This window comes from Patagioenas fasciata, chromosome 17 (genome assembly GCF_037038585.1).
Source record: "Patagioenas fasciata isolate bPatFas1 chromosome 17, bPatFas1.hap1, whole genome shotgun sequence".
NCBI lineage: Eukaryota > Metazoa > Chordata > Aves > Columbiformes > Columbidae > Patagioenas > Patagioenas fasciata.
The window spans coordinates 5,206,938-5,219,489 of NC_092536.1; the positions used below are offsets into that span (position 1 = coordinate 5,206,938).

The 12,552-nt window shown below is 43.4% G+C and overlaps 1 protein-coding gene across 1 annotated transcript; it reads right to left on the reverse strand.

The window, feature by feature from the left end:
* Positions 1 to 8,449: 8,449 nt before the first annotated feature.
* RPL6 (ribosomal protein L6) lies at positions 8,450 to 12,412 on the reverse strand. The gene is made up of 7 exons (XM_065851203.2): positions 12,269 to 12,412; positions 11,346 to 11,579; positions 11,154 to 11,252; positions 10,690 to 10,833; positions 9,706 to 9,754; positions 9,151 to 9,335; positions 8,450 to 8,645 (listed from the first exon to the last, which is right to left on the reverse strand). The coding sequence occupies exons 2-7, from the start codon at positions 11,577 to 11,579 to the stop codon at positions 8,493 to 8,495; spliced, it is 864 nt and encodes a 287-aa protein (XP_065707275.1). The 5' UTR covers positions 12,269 to 12,412; the 3' UTR covers positions 8,450 to 8,492.
* Between the last annotated feature and the right edge of the window lie 140 nt (positions 12,413 to 12,552).

Consider the following 12,552-nt stretch of genomic DNA (forward strand, 5'->3'; position numbering starts at 1 on the left):
AAAGAAATGAACTCTGTCTCCCCATCAGGATGGCCCTTCACAGACATTGTCTCAAAGTTGACTGAGAACTGAGCGGAGTTTTACAGAATATTTATCAAAAATGTTTAATCCCAATCTGAATAAAAAGCTGAAATTTTGGCATTTGTGATATAACATTTCAGGGGAAAAAGTATGTTTCAGGACAATTAACTTATTTCAGTTTTCTTTTTATTCCAATTTTACTTTATATTGTGTAAGATTTTTATTTAATACATATGTCGTATTGTTTTAGTTTATTTTTATATGATATAATTTCATCATAATTTTGATGCTGAATAAAATTAATATTGAAATGAAAACTCCAGAAATCTGTTTTAACATGGTACTTAATTTTTTCAAAATGGGGTTAAGTATGATTCATTCACAGAATGAGTTGATTTCAATTACTGGCAAATTTTCTGCCAGCTGTACATTTTCTTAAAATCTCCCATATCTTTAAAACTGGCTTATGGACAGTCCGTATAGTGTTGCAGAAAAAATATTGTTGTGACATCTACGGGAGTTTATATTTTATTTATAATTTCTTTATCCTTATTTATATCATTATTGGCAATAGAGAAGATTTTAAAATTATACTATATATATTCTAGTGCCTTTTTACAGTCGCCCATGCTGATTTGGCAATATTGGGAATAAAACCCACAACTCATTCCATGTTATTCATCCAAAAATGACTTACCTTTTGTAAGCCCATCTCCAAGTAAGGATAACTGGCGAGGGTGTTACGAAAGAGAGAACAGTCACGAGAGTCTGAAACGACAGGACACCAAAGAAAACAGCCAAAGCAGGATTTGAAATGAGAATTTTGAATGAGGTGGCTTTTGAACTTTTATTATCTTTGTCTTTTACTTGAAATTCACAAATCAGTTCCAAGATCCTGTGAAGTCTTAATTAGCAGGTTTTCGCAGGCGTTGCAGCACTAACTACCCTTTCTTGCAAGAAAAGGAAGCCAGGTCAGTGCATCCCTGGTCTGAGAAAATGCTGTAGTCTGTACTGATTTTCTCTTCAGCGATGACAGACATTCAAAACAAACTTAAATCTGAGAGCCACTAATTGAGAACTGAAACCATGCAGTGCAAGTTGGAACGCCTTTTTCTCCGGGGAGAGCAATTTTGCTCTCTGTGTGGGGTTGTTTTGCAGCTATAAGTGGCCACATCTCCAAAGGTGCTCTTCCCGTAGTGCCTACCGCCCCTTCCTTGCTTTCTTGAAGTATTTCTCCTGTTCTTTTCAGTATCTCTTTCCTCTAATTTCCAGCCAATAATCTACTTTTAAAGGAAGAGTGAGAACTCTTATACAATGAAGTCGCAACTTGATGGAATAAAAATAGGAGGAAGACAAACAGAAGAGCGTGTAGATGTCTGCTGTGGTTTGTTAGTGAAGGGATGGTGCTGATTTCTGTGAGAGTTGCAATCTTCCCATGCTCACTATGACTCACCTGCCTTTCCCTCTGTTCCTTACAGCCAGATGGCATAAACCAGTGAAGGCCAAATAATTCACAATTCCACAGACCGGCCCCCGATAAAGCCAGGACGGTTGAAGATCTTTTCATGTTGCTACAGGTAGGATGGTGTCTTAACTTGAAATATCATAGAGTTGAGTTTATGAATGCTGCAGTGGAATGTCAAGTGCTAATGAAATCCTGATCTTGACAGATAAAAGACTTTCCTGGAATTGTTTTAGAAACCCTTGATTTCATGCTTAACAACATTGCAGTGTTTCTTTAAAAAGAACAACATCACAAGTAGCCTACAGATAAACCACGAGGAACAGTTAATTGCCCTTCAACTAAAATAACACCTCGAGCAATCATTCAACAGGAGGACTGAGAGCAGCGCTGTCTGTCAGTCACCCAAAACCAACCGGGTGTTTGGAGGATGGTACCAACATTGCCGCCTTCGTTAGAGTGTAGGTTCACAAATAGCATCAGCCCAGGTTTCACGTGCAGTACAGCGACCACATGACGTATATTATGCATATTCCTCCCTTCTTCCAGATTGTTGTCATATGGCTGATGATTGAGCATGACAAACACATAAAAAAGCCAGTTTTTAGGCTTGATTATCCAGTTTCCGCAGGCTTGGTGTGGTGACCAGTTGAATGACGTGAGGAGTTGCAGCTTGAGGTGACAGGATGGGGAGAAGGATAGAAATTCTAATGAGTGTTCTTATCAGTCCCCAGGACACAGCTGCTCAGCTGGGGACACTTCTCAGGTACTTGTGAAATCGGCTGTTATTTCAAGTAAGCCCAAGTCACATAATTTGTGATGTTATTTGTATTTTTTTTCTTTTTTTATTTTTTTTTTCAATTGAAGCTGTTAGCCCGTTTGGAGATTAATGGGTTGCCTGTTGATGAAGTCTTGTTTATTTACAAAGCATGAAAAGTCTTCTTTCCTAGACTGCTGGCTTAAGTAAACCACAGATTTTTGTTCACAGTGCTTTGACCCAAGCCACTATTTTGACCAAAAAAGAAAAGGTTCTCTTGCATCAGCAGCCTCAAAATGCAGTTTTCTTTCTTCTCCCTGTGTCCCCACTATGTGCATGTGTGGTTGTTGGTTTTTTTTTCTCTCACACAAATACAAAGCTCCAGATTTCAAACGCCCTTTTTGCACTTTCTCTGTCAGTCCACAGGGAAACCATGCAGATAGCGGACAATGTACAGAAGCTTTGCCATGTGCCTGTCATTTAAGTAATAGTTGCTGTTGTTTCAGTTCCCTGATTCTAGAAGGGCATTTGTTTATTTTTTGTGCTTATTTTAAGGAACAATTACAGTCACCCACTGTTTTCTATGAAATTCCATGACATAGATCTTCATTTCAGCTTAGCAAGACATTCACATCAGTAATTTTAATACTGATTTTACCTAAACATCTCCAGTGCAACATTTTGAGGGTGCATCATTCTTTTTAGAGCCTTCATATTTCCTTGGTCTGAAAAATAACCTTCCTCCCTTGTATATCAAGGACTTGCTGCCTAGGACTGGTTTTGTCCATTTTATCTTTATGTTTCATTTCCTCATGTGAAAATGAGCATTTTGAACAATATGACACCATGCATAGCACATGGTGTTATCTGAAAGCCTTAAATTTAAAAACAATTACATCCTAAGTGCATCCGTCAAGAGAATGGAAAATCTCTTTATCAGGTAGGACTGACAAAATGGATGAAGATGGAATTGCTTCTGGTTTAGTCTCCTATTTTCTTCATGAGGTTTAAATCCTTTCCTTTTGCAACCTGATGTGGTTCTCTGCATCCCACTGACTTACTCCAGTGGATTGAATAAATCATTTTACCTTTGTGTACGGTTTCTCGGTGTTATAATGGCAGTTTTTACCTCTGTTGGGTGTCACGCGGCCAATGTGCTCAGTGAATGTAAAGTATGAGAAGCTGTTTATTATGATCATTAAAAAAAATCAGCAGACAAAGGGCTAGAAACGCTAATTGGACAAAATGTGGAAACACAGAATGTCACCAGAGACTCTAAATCTTTTAGCTGTACTGTCCTGTACAAATATAATGGACTGAGTTCTGCAAAAAAATGACATTACACCTGATAAATAGGACTATGAAAACGTTTATTCTTCATGCCACCTGTGCCAGAACACGACACGATGTTCCTATTTTTTAGTATTAAATGTTGATATGATCTCAGTAGAGAAAGAATAGAATAATGGATAAGGTTCCCTCCCAAGTGTCATGCAAGGATAGGCATTTTATTCTTTTATGTATGTTAGAGCATTGTCATAAATTGTATGTCTGCAGTCGTTTAAAACACTTCTTCAGACCCGATAGGAGAAAGTATTAGTGCTGTTCTGCAGGTATGTGAGCACTGAGCTCACTGAAATTAACTTACTTGCTCAGGACCACAAGGAAAATCAATATAGCTGAGAAAAAAATTGGATTTCTTCAATCTCAACTGATATTTTGAATACCTTGCTTCCTCTCTTCTTATCATTATTACTACTAACAAGCATTTATGTTTGGTATGATGGGAAGCATGGGTAGGTCATGGAAGTTACTGGCTGTGTGTACAATCCACCATGTAAAGTTGTTTCCCCTGAGAAAGATAAACCTTGAATTAATGGGGATAAAACTAGGATAAAATGAGCAAAAAAAGGCAGTCACCTGACAAAAATGTTTCCTGACTCTTCATCTGTGAGAGGGTTGAAACTAGACTGGTCTGAAAAAAAAAACCCCAAAACAATAAACTATGAAAAAGCAACTAATCAAGTAAGAAATGTCATGGTTGCTCATTGGCAAGCAAGTTAAATTCCACATACAACCATCATGGACCAGCCCTGCATGACTCAGTGCAAAGGTCGATTACAGCCAGTGGGACCGGCTTGCTTTGTTCTGATCAACAAGGAAAAAACCCAGCAAGAACTATTATGAACAAGATTTAACATTTAATTGCTCTGATTGTGCAAACAATGAGTTGTCAAGTGCTTAGCGCGGACTGTAATGCAGGAGAACTGCAGAAATCAAATGACCAGGTAAATAGTTCCCCTCTTCCTGGATCCTCACATTCCCACACAGGTCAATGGGACCTTCAGCGCTGTCCCCAAACCAGAACAGGAGCAGGAGCTCTCGATCCTGGACCCACATGATTACATCATTTACGTGACCCGCTACTTCAGGACATTAATAATGGAAGAAAGTGCCGTGGACTTTACAAGACTCCTCTGTAGTTCCACATCTCTTGGACTAAACCATCCAGATGTCCATCTTGTAACATCAACAGCTGATAAAACCGAAGAAGCCACTGATATTTGTAGGGTGGTAAGCTGCTGAATCCCCTGAGAATGGTGTGAGCTCTTATGTTAGTGGGACTTAAGAGCCTCAGTAACAGCCTTCATGGTGGGCCAGGGCAGAACTCTGCTGTCCAGTTTCAAACTGGGCAGGGTAATTTCTTGCCTGAAGTTTTAAGCACTGGGTAGAAAACTGTAAAAACCAGTTTAAAATGAGAAGGGAATCGGCATTTGGAGAAGAGTAGAAGCAATTATATTGCATTTTCTAGAAGGAGGCTGCCTAGGCCAGCTCTTGTCCATGATTGGTTTGTCAGCTGATCTTGGCTACATTTTCTGTGAGGCTAAAGCCTTCCTCCAGGTGGTGAACATAAAGAAACTGTCCCCAAATTCTATTTATTCTAGATTGAGCTTGTGGAGAGATCCAGAATGCCTTTTTGCAGAAGTGAGGCTGGGTATCCCAGTGGCAACAGTTGTGTGAACCACGACGAGAGGGAAAGCAGAGACCAGATGGAAAGATGCTGGAGGAAAAGGTTCAGCTATCCCTGTACGCCAACACACATCCTATAGGTATCCTATAGCACAGGTGAACTGCATAGCTCATCACTGGACATTAGGTGACTTCACAGAGGCAGCCAATAGGTTAAAATAGGTGTCTGTAGGTAATGAAGTGTTGCATCTTCTCACCAGTTCCCTGAGAAAGCCAACGTCCCTCTCTCTTTCCTCTCAAAAGGATGCTTTATTATAATTACATATCACTTTATTAGGCAGCTGAAGCAAAGAGCACATTTGATGCTAATGAAGTGCTGCTGTGGTTGAGTCTGTCACTATTTTTGGACCTGCACATCTCCAACACTTTTCATTGGGTGATGGAGGCTTTGGATGTCTCTGGCTTCTTCTGCGGGGGATGCTCAGCAAAAAGCAGTGACTCAGCGAGGCAGGACTGCAGAACTGTTTACATGCTTGGAATGAGAAAAGCTGCGGGACAGCGAAAACGCACACAAAAGCTCTTTATGTGGCGGAAGGATTTTTCAGGTAGCGGACAGTATTATCTAGATTGAAAAAGCCTTCTGAATATTCACTTTGTTTCTGTGATGGTCATCTGGACAGTCCTTGTTTTTCCTCTTTTCCATCCCCCACCCCAGAGTATTTCAGAAAAAAAGCCAGATTTCACAGGCTTAAGGAAAATATTTTAGAAGTTAAGTGAGAGACAAATCACAGCTGTCCACTGGCTGCCTTATGAAAGATGAAGGTTTTGCCGTCTCCATTTTCTGCAGCAAAGCCCTAGGAGCTGCTTGGCACGACTGAGTGTTAAAATTTGCCTTAGCAGCTAGCTCCCCCAGCAGCAGGCCTGCTCCCACCCCAGCATTCATCTGGTCCCACAGTGACTCAGCTCAGGGATCTAAACCAGCAGGAAAATATTCATTCCTCTCCCTCCCTTTGCAGGGCTGTGTCACTGGTCACCACCTGGTCAGACAGGTGACAGGACCGTGGGGAGGGACGCGAGAACATTCCTTCTGTGTTATCAAATCACTTCCTGACAAAACACAGGGAGACAAACCCTCCCAGTAAACAAGGTGAATAGTTCCAAGTATCATGTCACATCTTCTGATACACAAATGAGTAATCAATAATTATAGAAAACACCATTGTATCTAAATGCCCAGTTATTCTTAGACCGGCCCGGATTTGTTACTACAACTTCCCTGTTCCCAGAAGGGAACAACTGAAGCACTAGAGCCTCTTGAGTGTCCTCTTACCCTCTGTGTGACGCAGTCTATCTGCCGACTTTACAACACCACATGCTGCTACAAACTACTTTGATCAAGAGGTTTACTTGCCAGTTTTGGACTTTTCCCATTTAAATGTTCCCACATACAATTTTTACTTTAAGTGAGCTTTCTCAGCATATTGGGTTAAGGTGTTTGGTAGCGTCAGTGAACTTCTCTTAGTACTAGCAGTGAGATGCACGCAACACTTGTATGAGCTGAGTTGATTTATGCAAACAGGCCAGTTCATCACTGCAGTAAAATCTCACATCAACTTAATAAACCTCTGATTATACCAATTATCCACCAAACTGTATACAACAGAAGATGTAACTCATCCCAGATGTAGTTCTGATGGCAGGGAAAATTACAGCAGCTCCACAGAGCAGAACCAAGCTTAGAGCAACACAGAGATGCACCAGCAGGGCAGAAGTTGAGTGTTTGGATGAAGCTTGCTCACTGACTCCCTCTGCTGAACCACACTAATATTTCATGTTATCAATAGGAAGATGGAAGAGTAACCAGTGCGATATATGTACTTCCACACCCTAATGCTTGCCAGTTTCACTTATAAAGGTGGCCATAGTCTCTTGGGACAGGTATTCTGCAGGTGCTTGAGGTTTTGCATTGGCTCTGGAGCACACGAAGCCCAATTCCTCCTTCACCACAAATAAGATGTTGCAGTTTCTGCCTCAGTGAGGGACTTGTTACTCCTTTTTCTAGCCCATTTTCCTGCCGCTTGTATGAATTTGATGAAATCTCTACTCCCCATCAAGTTTGACCCCATTGGCTACTTCCAGTTAAGAATTAATGGGAAGACAGATGGTGCAGTTATATAAGCCTCGTTTCCTGCCTAAGTCTGGCTAAGAAAGAGCTCAAGCATGCCAGAGTTGTTAATATGTACATCCTCGGTTTTTGTAAGAGCAGAGCTATCGCTACCCAAGCATCCTCTTCCAGATACCTGGTAACTGACCTCTACAGATAAAGAAAACAGACAGGACTGGCTCTCTCAACTCACTTTCTGCCAGTCTTTCATATAAAAAAATTGTTGAGACTCTAGAAAACTCCCACGATAAAAAAAATACTTGCCTTGCACAGAAACAGTTTGGTTTTTAACTCAATTCTGAGCCTACAGAATTAAAAATCATTGCTTTTTGATCTAAGCAGGTGGTATTATTCCTGACTTAAGTGTTACATCTCTCAAGGATAAACAAAGAACAGGGAAAAGAATATGAGATTTGGGAGGGGACATACATTCCAAATGTTGTTATGGTTCCAGGGATGCTATTACCTTGCCAAACTCCAAACTCTAGAGTATTCCCAGTGTTTCCGCTTCAAAATACAAGGCGTAGCTCCTGAAAGGCTTCTAAAAAGGTACTATATTTGCTGAGGCTTATGTGGTGATTGATGGATCAAAGCTCTTCGTCAGAAAAACCATGTCAGTGCAGCTGTACACAAGCTTTAAAATGCTGATGAGTTTCCTAGCAGTGGTTTGTTGCCAAGATCTGGTTCTTCACAAAAGATACCTAGAACATTGGTTTCAACAGTAACCATGCAGAGAAATAAGCCAGCGCAGACATGGGGCTGGATTTTATTCTGCAATGTATCCTGACAGTCAATCCAGGATTTTTATCTGCTATTCCCAAGAGAAAATATTCTTTCCCCCCCCCTCCCCAGCTCAGTTAAGAAAGCTGAATTCCTGTTTATACTGAAGTTAAAAAAAACCCAACAATCACAAACTCAAACCAATGAAATAAAACCTCTACACCCAGAATTCTAGTAATCTGCGTGTATCCCCTCAGAATTTCATGCCACGGTTTTCCCATCCATTAAATAAGACGCATTGCAAGACTTGTGCAACACGTTCTGTTACAGACTGCAATGAAGACACCAGAAATCCTTTCTTTTTTCCCTTCAAATTTAATGTGGTGCTTTCAGAACAGTTAGAACACCAGTTTGTGAGGATAGACTCCATTTGAGAGAGAGAATGTAGAACGCAGGTACCCACGGAGCTGGGGCACCTTCTTGATCCGTGCAAGGATCTGCGAATCCACTGCCTTCTGGTCTGTCTTACGTTGCTCCGTTAACTCGTATTTCTATAAAGCACAAAGAATAATGTTAAAATCCTGCAGAGTGACTTCAGGTTCATCTACAGAGATGAGAAAATTTAGAGCAAACCCCGAGTTCTGGCATTTTCAGGAAACCTTTTCTCTATTGGTTCTAAGTATGGGAAAGGTGGTACAAGCCTGGAGGTGGCCAAGAAAACTGAAGCTGCTGCTGGGCTTATGTTGCAGATATCAGAGCCAGCAGCACGCTGTTGGCAGGATCAAACCAGTAAAGGTGTTTCTCAGTCAAAAAAAAGACATTTACCTGGAATAATCACTGCTATTGTTCTGCTAATGGACAAGGAGAAAAGAATCCCCAAATTTAAAACGGCTTTACCTCAATGCTGCTATATTAATTAATTTTAATGGCATTACCTCACTTTCTTGAGGACCACTTAAAATTCAATTGTCCATTTGTTTCATGGTATTTCCCCCTTTCCAGCCTGGCTATAGGTAACGAGAACATTCAGAAAGAATGAACAATCATGTTCCTTACCTCTTTTTCGGTGTCAAAGATCTCGCCTTCCTGGTGCTTGGGCTTACGCAGCCTCTTCTTCTTAAAGTAGGCATCAGTGAGATGCTTGGGAATTTTCACTCCAGAGATATCAAGCTTTGTGGATGTAGCAATAACAAATTTCTGATGGGCCCTACGCAGAGGGACACGATTGACAGCCAAGGGTCCTGAAGGCAGAGGAAGGACAGAAGAAGTTAGCTTGCTGAGGCAAGAACCTCTGCTTTTAAGTTGATTTTTTGTAGTGCAGTCGATTAGTTTCTTCAGAGATGCCTACAGCTAAAATCTGACCAACAAAGCCTTTCCCGCAGCGTCTGGAAAAGCCAAAAAATACTTCCTGATGTCTTCTGGGCTATTGGAACTTAATTATCCCCCCACCACCTCCCTGGAAAGTCACAAAACATGATTCTGCATAGTTACATGAACATGCAATGCACCAAACCATCCACATGCAGATCTGTAGCAGTACCAACCCAAGACAGACTTGAACTTAAAACCCCCGAACCAAAAAACCCATCATACTTCAGTAAAGTTTTTTACCTGTAACAAGCAAAAGGCCAGTTCCGAGCTGCTTCAAGAAGACGACACGCTGAAAAGAGATGTGACATTAGTCCTCAGGTTGCAGTAGTGCAATATGGCAACTGAAGCGGCACCATGCCTGTTTTACTGGTACCACTTGGCCTGTTTTACTGGTACAAGCATTGACAAAGCCTCCTGGCTTAGGCACAACTGTGCAACTGGAGAAGTGACCACTGCATGAGCCAAAATACCAGACAGAGTTACCACATCTGCGACAAATCATGACCCTTCACCATTTGAGGCTGTGCAAAGCCAATAAGTATTAATTTTTTTTTTTTAAATCTTTGCCTAGTCTAGAGGTTGGTGAGACAGCCATCCCACCCAAATTCTTTGTACAAGTTAAAGGCAAGAACTAGGCAAAACCCAGAAGGGCACCACAATGTACCACAGGGTCAGAGCCATCCCCTGGTTTCATTTTTCCCTTGTGGTCAAGATTTCCTTCCCTGAACAGCATCCCTTTCAGTAACGTGACACTGGAGTCAAAGGATTCAAGTAAACATCATTAAGATGAACAAAACAGCTTAATGTAACAATCAAGTGTTACCTCGATAATTAGATTAATAATGAAAATGTAGCATAAGAAAGTTTTGGCCTCATTGCAACAGCAATAAACTGGCATCTGGTTTGCCATTCTGCAGCACAAGGTTTGCACAACATGAATCTACGCACTTCTCTGCAATACAGGAAAACTCTCTTAATTTTGTCTAAGCAACTGGACTAGCCTGTTTTATTTTCAGCTCTGTGCAGAAGAATATTAGTTTAAAGACTGTTTCCTCTAAAAGCAGGATAAGAGAAAGCATTTACACAGAATTCACAATGTGCAGATTCATATCTCATGGCTGAGCAGAGTCCCATGACACCAGTTCAGGAAACTTCTGCTCCCTCCAAACAGTTTCAGCACAGAAATGCTGCAAAAGCACCTTGAGAGTCCACGTCCCCTGTTACCTTGCCTCTGTGACGCCCTGTCAGCAGGATCAGGACGGTTCCTGGGGTGATGGAGGCTCGCAGCCGCCTCTTGTGCTGGCAGAAGGGCTTTTTGCCGTGACTCAAAAGCTTTCGAGGAACATCTTCAGTGGGATAGTATCTGGGCTAGAAAAACAGAAGCAAAACATTGGATCACCCTGTATTCCATGAGACAGAAAGCTTTTGCTACAGTTTAAACTCATGCTTTCATAAGGATTTTTTTATGCTGCAACTTACATTTCAGGAACACACTGAGTATTTTCTGTACAATTACACAACAATAAAAGGGGAGACCAGCTCTGTATTTCTGCACATGATCCCAGTTCAGCACAGCAACACAAATGGCAGAGGACAACCCACTTTTGCCCCAACCAAGGGGCGCATCAGGTCATCAAAAGTTACATGCAACAGCATCAAACTGCCAGCGCCTGAGTTCTTTTTCTCACCATTTTGCGGATTTTAACCACACGGCTGCCTCCATTCTTGTCCCCACCAACTGGCTTGGTGATGGTTGCACGTGGCTTTTCCTTCTTTTTCTTTTCTATCTGTAGGCAAAGAAAATGGAAAACAGATGAAATTTCAAACCAAAAGTCACCACAAAAAACATGAGTGTTTAAACGCAGTAGTTATTGTCCTACCTTTGTTTCTGGAGCAGTGTACTTGCGCTTGTAGAGTGCTTTTCTGGCATACATGGCTGACCGGGAATACCTCCCGATCCCCCGCGCCAGGACAGGGTTGCGGCTGGCATGATGCTTCTTCACCTTCTTCTTCTTCTCACCCGCATCCTTCTGGGTTGCCTTTGGCGCAGCCGGCGCCTTCTCACCCGTCTTCTTCTTGGGCTTTTTCTCACCAGCTGCCTTCTCGCCCGCCATCTGTGGAGCCAAATAAACCAGAAATTAGGACGTATTACAAGGTGTGCAGAGGAGTACCTAAGCTGCAGAAACTAAGTAAACTGGAATTTTATTCTTCGCACCATTGTAAGAACTGCAGAGTGAGACGCCGTTCTGCTTGCTGCACACCCACCCGTCACACCAAATGCTCCTCAATGTTACAGCTCCAAGTTCACCAAACGCATCTGAGCCCTTCTTGGCCAGAAGCCCAAGAGAACGCGAGCAGACGCCAAGACCAAAGCCACCCTCTTGTCCCCAGGGGGTTCACAGCCATCCCATGCTCGGGACAATCCCCAGCCCCGCTGGAACTGCCGGGCCCCGCCACACCGCGGGGCTCCGCTGGCTCTCCCCGGGCTACCGCTCAGCCCTGCGGAGGTCTCCAACTTTAGCCCCAATTCCTGCTCCTCAGTTGGGCCCCGGCGCGTCCCGGGAGGCGCTGGCGCGGCCGGTGAGGCCCAGTCCGACCCCGCAGCCAACTGCGGCCTGGCCCAGCCGGAGGCGGCTTAAACTCCTGCTCCACCCTCGCCCCATATCGGCCCCTGGGGCCCATCGCCGCCTCCCCGGGGGCTCCGGGCCGGGCCCGTGAGCCCAGCACAGCCACCGAGGGCAGATGGCGGCGGATGGCGCCCGCTGGTTCCCAGCCCTGCCCGCCGCCGCTCCGCCATTCTTACCTTCCGGGGAGGGAAAGGGACCTACATCCGGGTACAAGTGGCCTAAAGAGAGCACGGCGTCTGACGTCACCGCGCTGGCCGCCGAGCACGCTGGGACTTGTAGTCCGGGCGAGTCAGCCTCTGTCCCCGCCAGTCCCGGGTCACCGGGGAGGTGGCAACACCGGACACCCGCGTTCCACCTCGGGGGAGGCTGCGTGGCGACCAGCGGCTCTAGGAGCGGGGATTGCAGCCCTGCCTGAGCCTCTCTCTAGCTCAGGCACGGCCGAGGTAACGCTCCACGCGAC